This window comes from Oncorhynchus masou, chromosome 12, assembly GCF_036934945.1.
Source record: "Oncorhynchus masou masou isolate Uvic2021 chromosome 12, UVic_Omas_1.1, whole genome shotgun sequence".
NCBI classification, from domain to species: domain Eukaryota; kingdom Metazoa; phylum Chordata; class Actinopteri; order Salmoniformes; family Salmonidae; genus Oncorhynchus; species Oncorhynchus masou.
The window spans coordinates 67,949,575-67,964,717 of record NC_088223.1 but is presented as its reverse complement, the minus strand read 5'-3'; the positions used below and the strand labels follow the sequence as shown (position 1 = coordinate 67,964,717).

The 15,143-nt window shown below is 40.7% G+C and overlaps 1 protein-coding gene across 6 annotated transcripts in view; it reads left to right on the top strand.

The window, feature by feature from the left end:
* Positions 1–15,143, top strand: part of LOC135550704 (nuclear receptor corepressor 1-like) — a 119,961-nt gene that overhangs the window by 7,470 nt on the left and 97,348 nt on the right. For 4 of the 6 annotated variants that reach the window (XM_064981750.1, XM_064981752.1, XM_064981751.1 and 1 more), the window contains exons 2-5: positions 2,955–3,146; positions 6,059–6,153; positions 13,983–14,202; positions 14,653–14,835. In XM_064981750.1, coding sequence (XP_064837822.1) covers positions 3,036–3,146; positions 6,059–6,153; positions 13,983–14,202; positions 14,653–14,835 — 609 coding nt within the window. In that variant the 5' untranslated portion in view covers positions 2,955–3,035. The remainder of the gene's footprint in view (positions 1–2,954; positions 3,147–6,058; positions 6,154–13,982; positions 14,203–14,652; positions 14,836–15,143) is intronic. The other 2 variants (XM_064981749.1, XM_064981747.1) reach the window with 2 other exon arrangements.

Genomic DNA, 15,143 nt, shown 5'->3' with positions numbered 1-15,143 from the left:
GTTATATATATAATTTATTTTAAGGGGGGGATCCTATAAATCACATTGCCTGTCTGCAACAAACTTGAAACGTATTAACTTTGGTCCGACCCGATGCTTGCACAGGCAAACTTGCAGCATTGTATAAAATATTCTATAAAATTGTAAATCTCGTTTTTCAACCACTCCACACATTTCTTAACAAACTATAGTTTTGGCAAGTCGGTTAGGACGATCTACTTTCTGCATGACACAAGCCATTTTTCCAACAATTGTTTACAGATAGATTATTTCACTTATAATTCACTGTATCACAATTCCAGTAGGTCAGAAGTTTACACACACTAAGTTGACTGTGCCTTTAAACAACATGGAAAATTCCAGAAAATTGTCATTGGTTTAGAAGCTTCTGATAAGCTAATTGGCATCATTTGAGTCAATTTGGGGTGTACCTATGGCTGTATTGCAAGGCCAACCTTCAAACTCCGTGCTTCTTTCCTTGACATCATGGGAAAATCAAAAGAAATCAGCCACGACCTTAGAAAAAAATTGTAGACCACATGTCTGGTTCATCCTTGGGAGCAATTTCCAAATGCCTGAAGGTACCACGTTAATTTGTACAAACAACAGTACGGAAGTATAAACACCATGGGACCACCATGGGACCACGCATTCTGTCTCCTAGAAATGAATGTACTTTGGTGCGAAAAGTGCAAATCAGTCCCAGAACAACAACAAAGGATCTTGTGAAGATGCTGGAGGAACCGGGTACAAAGTATCTATATCCACAGTAAAATTAGACCTATATTCACGTAACCTGAATGGTCGCTCAGCAAGGAAAAAGCCATTGCTCCAAAACCGCAATAAAAAAGCCAGACTCCTATTTGCATCTGCACATGGGGACAAAGATGATACTTTTTGGAGAAATGTCCTCTGATCTGATGAAACAAAAATAGAACTGTTTGGCCATAATGACCATCATTATGTTTGGAGGAAAAATGATGAGGCTTGCAAGCCGAAGAACACCTTCCCATGTTGTGGGGGTGCTTTGCTGCAGGATGGACTGGTGCGCTTCACAAATTAGATGGCATCATGAGGCAGGAAAAATATGTGGCTATATTGAAGCAACATCTCAAGACATCAGTCAGAAAGTTAAAGCTCGGTCGCAAATGGGTCTTCCAAATGTACAATGACCCCAAGCATACTTCCAAAGTTGTGGCAATATGGCTTAAGGACAACCAAGTCCAGGTATTGGAGTGGCCATCACAAAGCCCTGACCTCAATCCCATAGAAAGTTTTGGGCAGAACTGAAAAAGCGTGTGCGAGCAAGGAGGCCTACAAACCTGACTCAGTTACACCAGCTCTGTCAGGAGGAATGGCCATTCGGGGGTCACCCAACTTATTGTGGGTAGCCTTCCACAAGCTTCCCAAAATGTTTTACCCAAATTAAACAATTTAAAGGCAATGCTACCAAATACTAATTGAGTGTATGTAAACGTCTGACCCACTGGGAATGTGATGAAAGAAATAAAAGTTGAAATAAATCATTCTCTCTACTATTAAAGAGAATGATTTATTTTCTCTCACATTCTTAAAATAAAGTGGTGATCCTAAGATGGAATTTTTACTAGGATTAAATGTCAGGAATTGTGAAAATTGAGTTTAAATGTATTTGGTTAAGGTGTATGTGAACTTCCGACTTCAACTGTAAATATAAACCGTACCAGCACCCACATTGAGTCCCGGAACCTATTTTTGTCCACGTCAAGCACTGATGAGAAGTATTCATCTCGGCCTATTTTATGAAGTTGCCTCTGGATCAGAGCATCACATTTTTCCCTTTCACGCTGAGTGGTTATCAAAAAGGAGAGAGCTGGAAAGATTTTTCAAATGTGTTGGGGAGCTATTGTCATTCTCAATGGATGTAAAACAGACAGTTACTACATGATTCCATATGAATTATTTCAAAATTGAGGTCTTTACTATTATTCTGCAATGTAAAAAAATTAAGAAAACCCCTTTTTTGATGAGTAGGTGTACAAACTTTTGAGTGTGTTACTGCTCAAAAACAAAAAAGACAAAGAACCTGATGATTACTCTGGCAGAGCTCCCGAGTTCCTCTAAAGATGGGAGAACCTTCCAGAAGGACAACCATCTCACTTGGAGTTAGCCAATTCTCACCTGAAGACTATCATATCATGAGAAACAAGATTCTCTGGTCAGATGAAACCAAGATTGAACATTTTGGCCTGAATGCCAAGTGTCACGTCTGGAGGAAACCTGGCACCATCCCTACAGTGAAGTATAGTTGTGGCATTGTACGGATCAACAGCATTGCATAGAAGTGTCTCACTGAATTATTTTAACCAATAGTTACGTCATTCACGAGGCATTCATTGTGCTGAGGCATTCATTGTGCTGAGGCAATAGGTAATCTTTGGGTGATAGACGCGTTAAGTTAATGAATAAAATGTTTGGTAGAAATCAGCTTTGAAATCTGCGTTTTTAGCATTATGACTTGCATGACGGTATCACAAACATGGTACTAGGGTAGTGAATTGATGTTGGCTTTAGCTGTCAGCGAGCAAGGAAAGTTAGCCTGCTAAGCTGGAAGCTACCGGTATCATCTTCCATTGTAAAGTGTTCTGCCTGTATGGACATTGTTTTGTGAACAGTAATTAACAGGTTCAACATTTCTACATGCAGTGTCATATTATTCAAGTGTGTTAGCTCCCCACACATGCTGTACAGTAGTTAACATGCACCAGCCCAGACTCTCTGTGCAGGCTAGCAATGAGTAAGTAGGCAGGCACGATGTGCACTATAATAAAGGGTTGGCTGCACTGATACAGACACATTTGACAGAAGTAACATTCAAGTACCAAACCGTTTTTCATGTACTAGTATTGAAAATGTATCGACATTACATCGGTATACCATGCAACACCAGTGTCCCTCTATCTGTCCTACGTCAGGTGGTTTGGGTCTCCAGCCATGCTCCAGCAGAGCCCCTGATCAGTGCAGCAACAGCCCGCCCAGCTCAACCCGGAGCCAGGATGTCCAGTAGCTCGGGCTATCCCCCTACCCAGGGCAGCTTCAGCAGTGAGCAGAGCCGCTACCCATCACACTCTGTCCAGTACACCTTCAGCACCACACGCCACCAACAGGTAAGAAACTGAGCTCAGATAAATGTTATTACTCTCTCAAACCTCTTAATGGTGGCACTGCACTGTATCTTTTACAGCATTTTTTTTTTTTTTTTACACACCTACTAGCAAGAATTCCTCTCTTCATGCAAATTATTCACTATTGCATGTTAATGCTGAATCCATAATATAATGGAAAATAGAGATTTCAAGATGACATGCCTCGGGATGTGCTCTGGAATCATGCAGACTTCTCTTGTGTTTAAGTGAAAGCATGAGTGGCTTGAACAGTCTAAAGGTACAACAATTGAGTTATTCTCAAGTCAGTTTTTTAAATTACTTTGGCTGCTTTAGTATTAATACAGTGCACTTGTGGATATAATGATCAACCGATTTATCGCCTAATGCTGAAGTGATCACTATAATCAGAGAAGAAGAGAGAGGCCAACTCCTTTTTTGTATGGAGGTCAGTGAGAGCGTGACAAATTTGGTCAACAGAAAAATGAAAGGGTTATTTGTTACACAAGGTTATTTTATCGAATTTATGTTTTGTAATGCTTAAGTTGTTACGAGTACTGAAATACACTATTTATACAAAACTCGGCTATTTCAGCCACTTCCGTTGTTGACAGGTGTATAAAATTGAGTCCACAGCCATGCAATCTCCATAGACGAACATTGGCAGTATAAGGGCCTTACTGAAGTGCTCAGTGACTTTCAACGTGACATCGTCATAGGATGCCACCTTTCCCACAAGACAGTTCGTCAAATTTCTGCTCTGCTAGAGCTGCCCCGGTCAACTAAGTGCTGTTATAGTGAAGTGGAAACGGCTCAGCCGTGAAGTGTTAGGCTACACAAGCTCACGGAACGGGACCGCTGAGTACTGAAGCGCGTAGAAATCGTCTGTCCTTGGTTGCTTGCCTGCACAGAGCCCTGATCTAAACCCCATCGTGATTTTCTACTCTATATTTGCTTGTTTTGTCACTAACTTAAATTAGGGGAACTGTTTCGAATTTTAGCAACTGGGAAATGATGGAGCAAATTCTGAGTAGTGCACTTTTAACGTTGTTGTTCACATTAGGGATGTTAACAGTCGACTCTGGGCCGAGGTGCTAAGTACCTATCGAGGGTCAGATTTCTCTGTCTGACTCTTTCGACTTCATCTGAGAATGTTTTTATTTTGGGTTATGAAAATTACTCAGTGTGTAAAACACATGTTTTTGCATGGATAGGCAAAGAGCTACAAAAAGCTGCAGCCTATAAAGAGGTGTGTGTGTGTGTGTGTGTTTCTGAACACTTCACTGTTTTTATCTCTCCTAGAATATGCCAGAACCCACTGTTCTAGCAAAGTTTAGCATTGCTCTAGCCAGAGCTATGTAGTGTAGAGTGTTTTTCTCTCCACCACTTCCCCCTGGTCAGATGAAAGACTCCAGAACGCGCTGGATTTCCATGACTATAAATCAGTTTGGTTATCTCTGCTCAGTGTTGTGCATTCCTCAGGGCTTGATGAACTGATTCACACAGAGGCCAACTGTTCACCTATAGTATTGCTGCTTTCACTCTGGTTTCACATTTACTGCAACATAATCATCAATGTCTGATCTTTTTACATGGAAATGAACTTTCTGCATGTGTGTAGGACCATTTGTTGGGTTATTGGAGAATACATTAAAATGCCTATCTTTTTTTTTTTTTGTGCAGACACTAACTGTTTTGCGATTAATTAGTTAGCATTTGGTCTGAAAAAGTTGAGAGATGTAGTCGGCTTTCCTTGCAGTTATTGCAACATGATCACAAAGGTTGTTTCATATTTGTTAGGTTGATTAGATTAGTGGTCAATGGTACATTTCTGTTTTTACAAACTGTCTGTGGCAAAAATAATGGTTGTTTTAGGAAATGTTTGGTCTAGGAAGGGCTGAACTTTCTGTTAAGTGCATTGACATGCTCAGGTTTGTTTGTAGGTCACAGTGTGCTGATAGCAAAGGGCATGAAATGCTAATTACTCCCTGATAGAAGCCATTAAAATGCCCAGTGCAGTCAAATGTGATTTCCTGTGTATTATACTATGAGGTTGGAATAATGTGAAAATTATGATAGTGCCGTTTTAGTGTAAGAGCTGTAAGACCCCCTTAAATGTCGGCCTGTCGTGGTGGGATACAGTTTGCCTGCATGGTGTCATCATAGATGAGTTAACAGATCAATAAAGTTACAAACCTCTCTGCCAACAGTTTTCCCCTCCCCACTCAGATCACTCTCACAGTCCTAGCTAAATTATTGCTTCAGAAATTCGTTGCTGAGAACGATCACAGCAAGGTACTTAATTGTTACAAAGAAATGATTTGATATTTAGATAAAAACGGGTGCATTTAACCTTTTCAACCCCCCCTCCCCCAAAAAACAACAAAAAAAAAAAACAGGTTTAAATCAATTCACTGCCCTCACTTGAAAGCAATGAAACCGATTTTGATTTCTAGTTTGTCGAGGTAAAAAGGTGCTCGAAGACATGTGCATTGATGTAGTGTCTTGTTGCTTCTCTGCGGTGGCTGTTCAAAGACTTTTGTGTAAATCGTTAATAATCATCAAGTAGAGAGGTTTCCCTTTTTGATAGTGTATCATAGGCATAAATGTCTCTTCCTCCCTTGCAATCCAACATGAGGGATTCTGCAATGCTGGGCTTTTTTAAATGTATTTTTTTGCATTCTGAATGCATAGGGCCCTACAACTAATTTTATTATCTTAATTTTTTTTTGTTTTGAATTGTTATCGATTGGTTTGGGCAATAGCGCTGTTTTGGTGAAATGTGTTGTTGCTCTGACATGCCATGTGTTATCAACAGGCTGTGTCTCGTGTCTGTGCAGACCTGCCCTATTCACTGTGCAACTGACTAGTCTAAACCATCATGTTATTATTGTTTGCTTAATGTGTGTGTGTAGGAGTTCACCGTCCCGGACTACCGAGGTCACCTGCAGGACCAGCAAGGTCGACGAAGGCCTTCCTTGCTTTCGGAATTCCACCCTGGAACTGAGAGGTACCAACGGCCACCTCAGCTTCAAAAGCCTGTTATTATAGTCTGTTGGGGGGATGATGACAGTAATTTCTGGGATTTTTCAGTTATCCTAAAAGTAGCACAAAAGAAAAGGTCTACTCATATGGCCAGTTTCCCTTACCCATATTAAGCCTAGTCTTGGACTAAGAAGTACTTTCAATCGAGAGTCTCCACATGCCTTTTTGGTTAGTACTGGCCGTTATCTGGTGTCTGGGAAACCATCCTATAGAGTAGCACTGTTAAATTCTAGTTCTGGTTTTTATTTGCACTCACCTGGTGTCCCATGTGTTTGAAGGTAAGGATGAAAACCAGAAGTGTTTCGGCCCTATAGGACCAACATTGAACATCCCTGCTATAGAATGTACTAGTGCATAAAACCCTGTTCTGAGTTCCGGATCCTGACTCAGAACAGGGTCAATACGGAATGTGGCTTCTAGGGCTCACCCCATTTTGTCAATTGGTCGATAGGCTGTTGGTCGCCCGAGATTAATTTAGTAGGGCAGTAGCAAAAATTATATTTTATGGTGTACAAGACACCGGTCTGAGACTCGCCTGTCCATTGTGGAGGCCGTGGGGATAGTGCGGTTCCATCACCGAGACATGCTACTGCAATTGTATATGGCTATATTACCTAAGAACAATGATACTACACTAATATAAATATTATTTTATAACAAATGCCCTTTTTCCTGTGTTGGATAGCGATCGCTGTCCGCAGTTCTGAAACATCAATGCGCTGTTGAATTGGTGCCTTTTCCTAGACCGTGTTGCTATGTGGATAATAGCAAAGTTAACCAGCATGTTGCTGTTGAGAACAATGCGGCGGATGCAGCAGCAGCGTTAGGAGATGAAAAAACAGCATTTGCGTTAATTGTCTACGAAAAGTGAGGAGGGGCCCTCCTGAGTGGGGCAGCGTTTTAGGGGTAAGGGGAGGGTTTAGCCAGCCGGGATGTCCCATCGCTCCCTAGCAACTCCTTGTGGAGTGCCAGGCGCATGCACGCTGAATTCATCAGTTGGACCGTGTTTTCTCCAACACATTGGAGAGGCTGGCTTCCGGGTCGTGTTTCGGGGGGTGCATGGCTCTCGACCTCCGCCTCTCCCGAGTCCGTACGGGAGTTGCAGCAATGGGACAAGACTGTAACTACCAGTTTGGATATCACAAGAAAAAGGGGTAAAATGTACAGAAAGAAAAGTGAGGAGATGGGAGGCACTGTACAGTGGGGCAAAAAAGTATTTAGTCAGCCACCAATTGTGCAAGTTCTCCCACTTAAAAAGATGAGAGGCCTGTAATTTTCAACATAGGTACACTTCAACTATGACAGACAAAATGAGGGGCGAAAAATCCAGAAAATCACATTGAAGGATTTTTTGTGAATTTATTTGCAAATTATGGTGGAAGATAAGTATTTGGTCACCTACAAACAAGCAAGATTTCTGGCTCTCACAGACCTGTAACTTCTTCTTTAACCTCTTGCGATGAGCAATCCCGTATCCGGTATCCTATTTATAGCCTCAAACTTCATTACCATAGCGCAACGTTAACTATTCATGAAAATCGCAAATGAAATGAAATAAATATATTTGCTCTCAAGCTTAGCCTTTTGTTAACAACACTGTCATCTCAGATTTTCAAAATATGCTTTTGAACCATAGCTAAACAAGCATTTGTAAGAGTATTGATAGCTAGCATAGCATTAGCCTAGCATTCAGCAGGCAACATTTTCGCAAAAACAAGAAAACCATTCAAATAAAATAATTTACCTTTGAAGAACTTCAGATGTTTTCAATGAGGAGACTCCGTTAGATAGCAAATGTTCAGTTTTTCCAAAAATATTATTTGTGTATGACAAATCGCGCCGTTTTGTTCATCATGTTTGGGAAAAGAAAAAACCCTGAAAATTAAGTCATTACAATGCAAACTTTTTTCCAAATTAACTCCATAATATCGACAGAAACATGACAAACGTTGTTTAGAATCAATCCTCAAGGTGTTTTTCACATATCTATCGATGATAAATAATTCGTGGCAGTTGACTTTCTCCTCTGAAGAAAATGGAAACGCGCATGGAGCTGGAGATTACGCAATAATTTCGACGGAGGACACCGGGCGGACACCTGGTAAAAGTAGTCTCTTATGGTCAATCTTCCAATGATATGCCTACAAATACGTCCCAATGCTGCAGACACCTTGGGAAAACGACAGAAAGTGCAGGCTCATTCCTGGCGCATTCACAGCCATATAAGGAGACATTGGAACACAGCGCATTCAAAATCTGGACCATTTCCTGTATGAAATTTCATCTTGGTTTCGCCTGTAGCATTAGTTCTGGGGCACTCACAGATAATATCTTTGCAGTTTTGGAAACGTCAGTGTCTTCTTTCCAAAGCTGTCAATTACATGCATAGTCATCTTTTCGTGACAAAATATCTTGTTTAAAACGGGAACGTTTTTTTATCCAAAAATTTAAAGAGCGCCCCCTATCTCGAAGAAGTTAAGAGGCTACTCTGTCTTCCACTCGTTACCTGTATTAATGGCACCTGTTTGAACTTGTTATCAGTTTAAAATAAACCTGTCCGCAACCTCAAACAGTCACATTCCAAACTCCACTATGGCCAAGACCAAAGAGCTGTCAAAGGACACCAGGACCAAAATGGTAGACCTGCACCAGGCTGGGAGGACTGAATCTGCGATAGGTAAGCAGCTTGGTTTGAAGAAATCAACTGTGGGAGCAATTATTAGGAAATGGAAGACATACAAGACCACTGATAATCTCCCTCGATCTGGGGCTCCACACAAGATCTCACCACGTGGGGTCAAAATGATCACAAGAACAGTGAGCAAAAATCCCAGAACCACACGGGGGGACCTAGTGAATGACCTGCAGAGAGCTGGGACCAAAGTAACAAAGCCTACCATCAGTAACACACTACGCCACCTGGGACTCAAATCCTGCAGTGCCAGACGTGTCCCCATGCTTAAGCCAGTACATGTCCAGGCCCGTCTGAAGTTAGCTAGAGAGCACTTGGATGATCCAGAAGAAGATTGGGAGAATGTCATATGGTCAGATGAAACCATAATATAACTTTTTGGTAAAAACTCAACTTGTCGTGTTTGGAGGACAAAGAATGCTGAGTTGCATCCAAAGAACACCATGCCTACTGTGAAGCATGGGGGTGGAAACATCATGCTTTGGGGCTGTTTTTCTGCAAAGAGACCAGGACGACTGATCCGTGTAAAGGAAAGAATGAATGGGGCCATGTGTTGTGAGATTTTGAGTGAAAACCTCCTTCCATCAGCAAGGGCATTGAAGATGAAACGTGGCTGGGTCTTTCAGCATGACAATGATCCCAAACACACCGCCCGGGCAACGAAGAAGTGGCTTTGTAAGAAGCATTTCAAGGTCCTGGAGTGGCCTAGCCAGTCTCCAGATCTCAACCCCATAGAAAATCTTTGGAGGGAGTTGAAAGTCCGTGTTGCCCAGCAACAGCCCCAAAACATCACTGCTCTAGAGGAGATCTGCACGGAGGAATGGGCCAAAATACCAGCAACAGTGTGTGAAAACCTTGTGAAGACTTACAGAAAACATTTGACCTCTGTCATTGCCAACAAAGTATTGAGAAACTTTTGTTATTGACCAAATACTTATTTTCCACATAATTTGCAAATTCATAAAAAATCCTACAATGTGATTTTCTGGATTTTCCCCCCTCATTTTGTCTGTCATAGTTGAAGTGTACCTATGATGAAAATTACAGGCCTCTCTCATCTTTAAGTGGGAGAACTTGCACAATTGGTAGCTGACTAAATATTTTTTTACAGAAATAAGAGATTCTGTTCGAGTGTACGTGTAGCCTACTGATTCCGTGAGGCTTGGCAACCACAACATGCTTGATAAACAGTTTGGCTAATGTGTCTTTTTAAAAAAAAATTTTGCTACGCTGTAATAAGGCTTTACGCCCCCCCCGTTAGAACAGCCTATTACTTATAATTTATTTAATGATCTCCTTGTTGTTTTTGTTATTACCATCATTATAATATTAAGTGATGTTATCATTTGTAGGCTTGTATAGCAGCCTTGTATAACCACCATTGAGCTGAAGGCCAAAGAGGGCATCCTGTTTAATCCTAATACCATAACTTTCTTAGGCCAGTATTTCAATACTGTATCAATCAATACATTAATTAATTTGTTCATGTCATCACACAGCATGTGAGTCATTCAGGATTTGAAATGCAATCAAGCATTTTCGTTTTAAAATACAATAAAGGCTCCCTTGAATAATTAGCGTTCTACTGAGCCTTGTCTTTCACAAATTAATGCTACTGATTTTAGTTTTTGCCCTTAAACAAAAAAAATACATTACAACAGACTCTGGTATGCTTATAATTTGTTTACATTCTCCAAACGATCAGAAAAGTGATATTATAACACCTGTTTGGCATGCATAATATACAGTGCCTGCTCCTTACATTATTTTTCTTCATCTCCAGTATTTTCCACAACTAGTCAAATTTATTCTACACATCCGACTTCCCATTTTATCTACTGAGCAACAAGTAAACATTCCCCGGTTTTCATGTTTTTGTCATGTCCTCTGCATCCATTTTGCTGTCATGTGTTTTGAGTTTGTTATAACCCATTTTAGTGATGTGATTATGATATGCTTTAGGTCAGGGTGTATTGGTCACGTGCTTGCGACGCATACATGTCACGTAAAGAGCGCAAGGGTTTAGGGAATGTTTTTCCTAAATGAATGAGGGATTTTTGGTACACTTATTTATCGATCTATCTATCACGCAGCAAATCTGCGCACAATCAAGTCAATTGCAGTCAGACACCCTCCTAGTCATTTGTTGTCTTCATTATTTCATCAAGCGGTGCGCTGTTATGGCTGCTGTTATGGCTGCTGTCCCTGTACAGGGATCAACATCAGGGGAAATTTCAGTGTCACAACTAAAAATACAATTTCGTAACATTAAACATTCTTGAAAATGTAAGTGTCTTACACCCTTCAAAAGATTAGAATCTTGGTAATCAAACTACGTTTTCCAATTTAAAATAGCTATTACAGAGAACAAATCCCATGCTTTTGTTTGAGAAGAGCAATCAAGAACAGAAACATTTTCTCACATGACAGGTTTTACACATTCACATCTGAAGGTAAAATTATGACTTACATTCTGATATCTTGCTCTTATTTATCTTCCTGAGTATCCCATTGATCAAATGAAGTGCAGTTTTCTTTGATAAAATCCATTTTTATAGCCTAAATCTAAACATTTTGTAAACTATTTGTGCAGTGAATTCCATCTCTATCAATTTCTTACGGAGCATTCGGCGTGATTCGCCCCTGTAAACAACCGTTTACATAGTAATGGTGTCAGTGCATTCCTATGGATGTTTGCAACACAGTCAAACAAAGTAGTTCTTTTTCCGGGGAGAATTGACCGACGTGAATTGATTTGACGACAACGAGCAATTACTCCCTTACGCACCAATAATTTTAGTGAAGCTTCAATGATTGACTGTATTTCTGCCCAATGACCACTGATCTTCTTGAAATCTAGCTGGGTAGATAGCCAATGAGCTGAGGTAAACGCCAGTATGTAATGGTTTGGGGTTGGACTAACATTTCTTCTTTGTAATCACATGCGCAAGGAGCTCCGTTCTCGCCATTGACTGCAGATTCGTGGCAGTCGCACTTGTTACGCGCAGCTCTGTTTGGGAAGCAGTGTTTTTGAAAGTGTTTTTTTCAACGATTTCATTGAAGACATGGCTAAATCTAAGTCTAAGTATACAGATTTGCACCAGATTATAGAAGAGATTGATCGGCAAAGTGATACAGATTTATTTGAAGAATCTTTGAGTGAATATAGCTATCATTCGAAAGGAGGAGGCTTTTCTGCAAGGACAGGACGTACTTCTGGATTTGGTAAGTGCTAATGCCGTTTTATGAAATATTATTATTATTATTATTATTTTTTTTTTGCAATTTGCAATGAAATGTGTGATGTACACATTGGCTATAGTGTGTGTGTGTATGAATGTGTACAACCCATAACCTGGTTGTTTGTGTGTGTGTGATATATATATATATATATATTCCATTTTTTATTCAAATGGAATATATATATATATTCCATTTTTTATTCAAATGGAATATATATATATGTATATATATTCCATTTTTTATTTTGAATAAAAAATGGAATATATATATATATATATATATATATTCCATTTGAATAAAAAATGGCCACTGCTACTCCTCTCCATTACCATATGAAATACCCATTGGGGGAAGGCAGGCCCACATCAGTTGAATGGAACAGAACTTCACCTTAGTGACTGTTCCCTCTGCTCTATACAATACATATCTGTTTATTTTATGTGATGATAAAAGGCTCATAAAATACAAATATTTTTTGATGTTTTCTTTCACAGTGATAGCGACTGACTGGGAGGCCCAGATGCCCATCCTCCACTGAAGCGGGTTCATCCAGCCAGACTCCTGCTGTCTCCGGCTCCACACCTACCCCCTCCCGGCCATCTAGAGGTGTGAAGACAGGAACAAAGAAGCGGAGGAAGGGAAGTGAGGAATGACTGTACCTCAGGGCCAAAAGGGCAAAGCATGGAGGCGTCGTTGTGTACTTTGTCACATGAAGTCCCCCATCACCTGCACCAGTTGTTCAGTTTGCCTCTGCTTTACAGCACAAAAGACTGCTATGGGACATCGCACAGGCAGCAAAAGATTGTGTAGAGGGCTTCTGAACGCTCTACCCCTGTTTTAAAAAAAAATATTTTTCAAATATTTTTTTTAGACATTTTAATATTTTTTTTGTGTGTTAGAATTGCTTTTTGATAAGTTGTATATAGTTATTTGCAATGTTGTATATAGTTATAGGTCATTTCACCAATTCGGCCACTTGGGTACATTGGGGCAACTTGTGTGGGACACCTGGGTGACTTCATGCAAAATGTCGTGAAGCTCACACATTCCTGAAGTTATCAGTCTGAAACTTTGCACACCTACAGTTGCCCTCTTGTGTTATCCATCAAAATTATCTCCAGCATCCTATTTGACAGTGTGGCTATTCTAGTACATATGAAAAATGATGCTACAACAATAAAAAACAGAAAACGTATGCTCTTTCTTTCTCTTTTCTTCCACCAGATCTACTGTGTTATATTCTCCTACATTCAATTAACATTTCCACAAACTTCAGAATGTTTCCATTCAAATGATACCAAGAATATGCATATCCTTGCCTCTGGGGTTGAGCTACAGGCAGTTAGATTTGGGTTTGTCTTCAGGCGGAAATTGAGAACAAAAGGTTGCAGCCATAACAGGTTTTAAAGCATCAGACCATCTCAGTGCATAAAGTTGATTTGATAAACTCATAGAAAGTGTCTATAAATGGAAAAATCTACTTTAAAATTCAATCAATTAGTTGGAAGATCAGACAACTCTCAGTTGCCCAAGATTTTTTGCATCTCGTTAAGGCTATGACCCCTGGTATCATATTAACATGGTTTAGACATGAAAAATATGTAGAATTGCAACAACAAAAATCTGCGAACAAGAGTGGTGTGAGCAGTTTGGGGTAGCATGGGTTGGGACTTGTTGCTACGCTGATGAATAACTATCCATCCGGACTTTTGCCACCTAGGATATTTGTGTTACCGGACCTTCTCAAATAATACTTGAGCACCCTTGGCATAGATGTTGTTGTAGAAGGTAGTCACTATAGATGTTATTCCTGTATCAGGAGGAATGTGTGCGATCTGATGTTTACCTTCCTCCTCCAGGCCTCCAGAGAGACGTCATGGCTACGAGCAGCAGTTCCACAGTGTCACCTCCCAGCAGCAGGCTGACGGCCACGAGGCTCTGGAGGCCAAGCGGCCCCGCATGGAGACTGTCTCGGAGGCCCACTTCGCCCGCGGTGCCCTGCCCGGGGGAATAATTTTACCCCTGCAGTCCCACCAGGTCCAGGACAGCCTCAGAACCAACGTAGGGGAGGTCAATAAGGTGCACGTCGCCTATCTACCTAGTTCTAATAAAGACATAGAAATCGATGGCTAAAGCAATGTATTAAACCCTCAATGACTTTAAATATGTTTGAGGATATTGATTTCAGCAAGGTGATACAAGTTGAGTTGTAGATTCTGTACAGTCTGTCAGTGACTCTGACTGACTACAATTTAATCTCAAACAGGGGTGGTGGCAGGGTAGCCTAGTGGTTAAAGCATTGGACTTGTAACCGAAAGGTTGCAAGTTCAAATCCCTGAGCTGACAAGATACAAAATCTGTCATTCTGCCCTTGAACAGGCAGTTAACCCACTGTTCCTAGGCCATCATTGAAAATACGAATTTGTTCTTAACTGACTTGCCTAGTAAAATAAAGGTAAAATAAAAAACATGTATTGTATTGAACCCTCGTTCACTGCAGTGGACTCACGTTCTCTGTCTGTGTTCCAGGAGACCCAGTTCAGTGGCATGAAAGCCGAGTCCCAGGCTCCAGGAGGGCTGCATCATGTGGGGGAGGTGCCTGACAGCTCGCCCTCCAGATTGTCCAAGGAGGAGCTGATCCAGAGCATGGACCGTGTGGACAGAGAGATTGCTAAAGTGGAGCAGCAGATCTTTAAGCTGAAGAAGAAGCAGGTTGTTTAGGCCACTGTTACGTGACACACTTTAATAGCCTGCCCCAGACCTGTTGAAATTATTCTGTGATTTGTGTCGATAAGAAAGATTTCCTGTCTTGGAGCTCTAGCCAATAGCGTAAATATTGAAGTTGATTTAAACCGTGCCCATAAACCAAATGCATCAAAATTACAATTGATGGAATTGTTGATTGAACTAAAACAAATGTATTTTTGTCATGCATACATGCCCACTAGTACAAATATTTCACAAGATATTATAACTGAGTGAAAAGCCTTGTCTCAGTAACAAGGAGGTGGAAATGAACC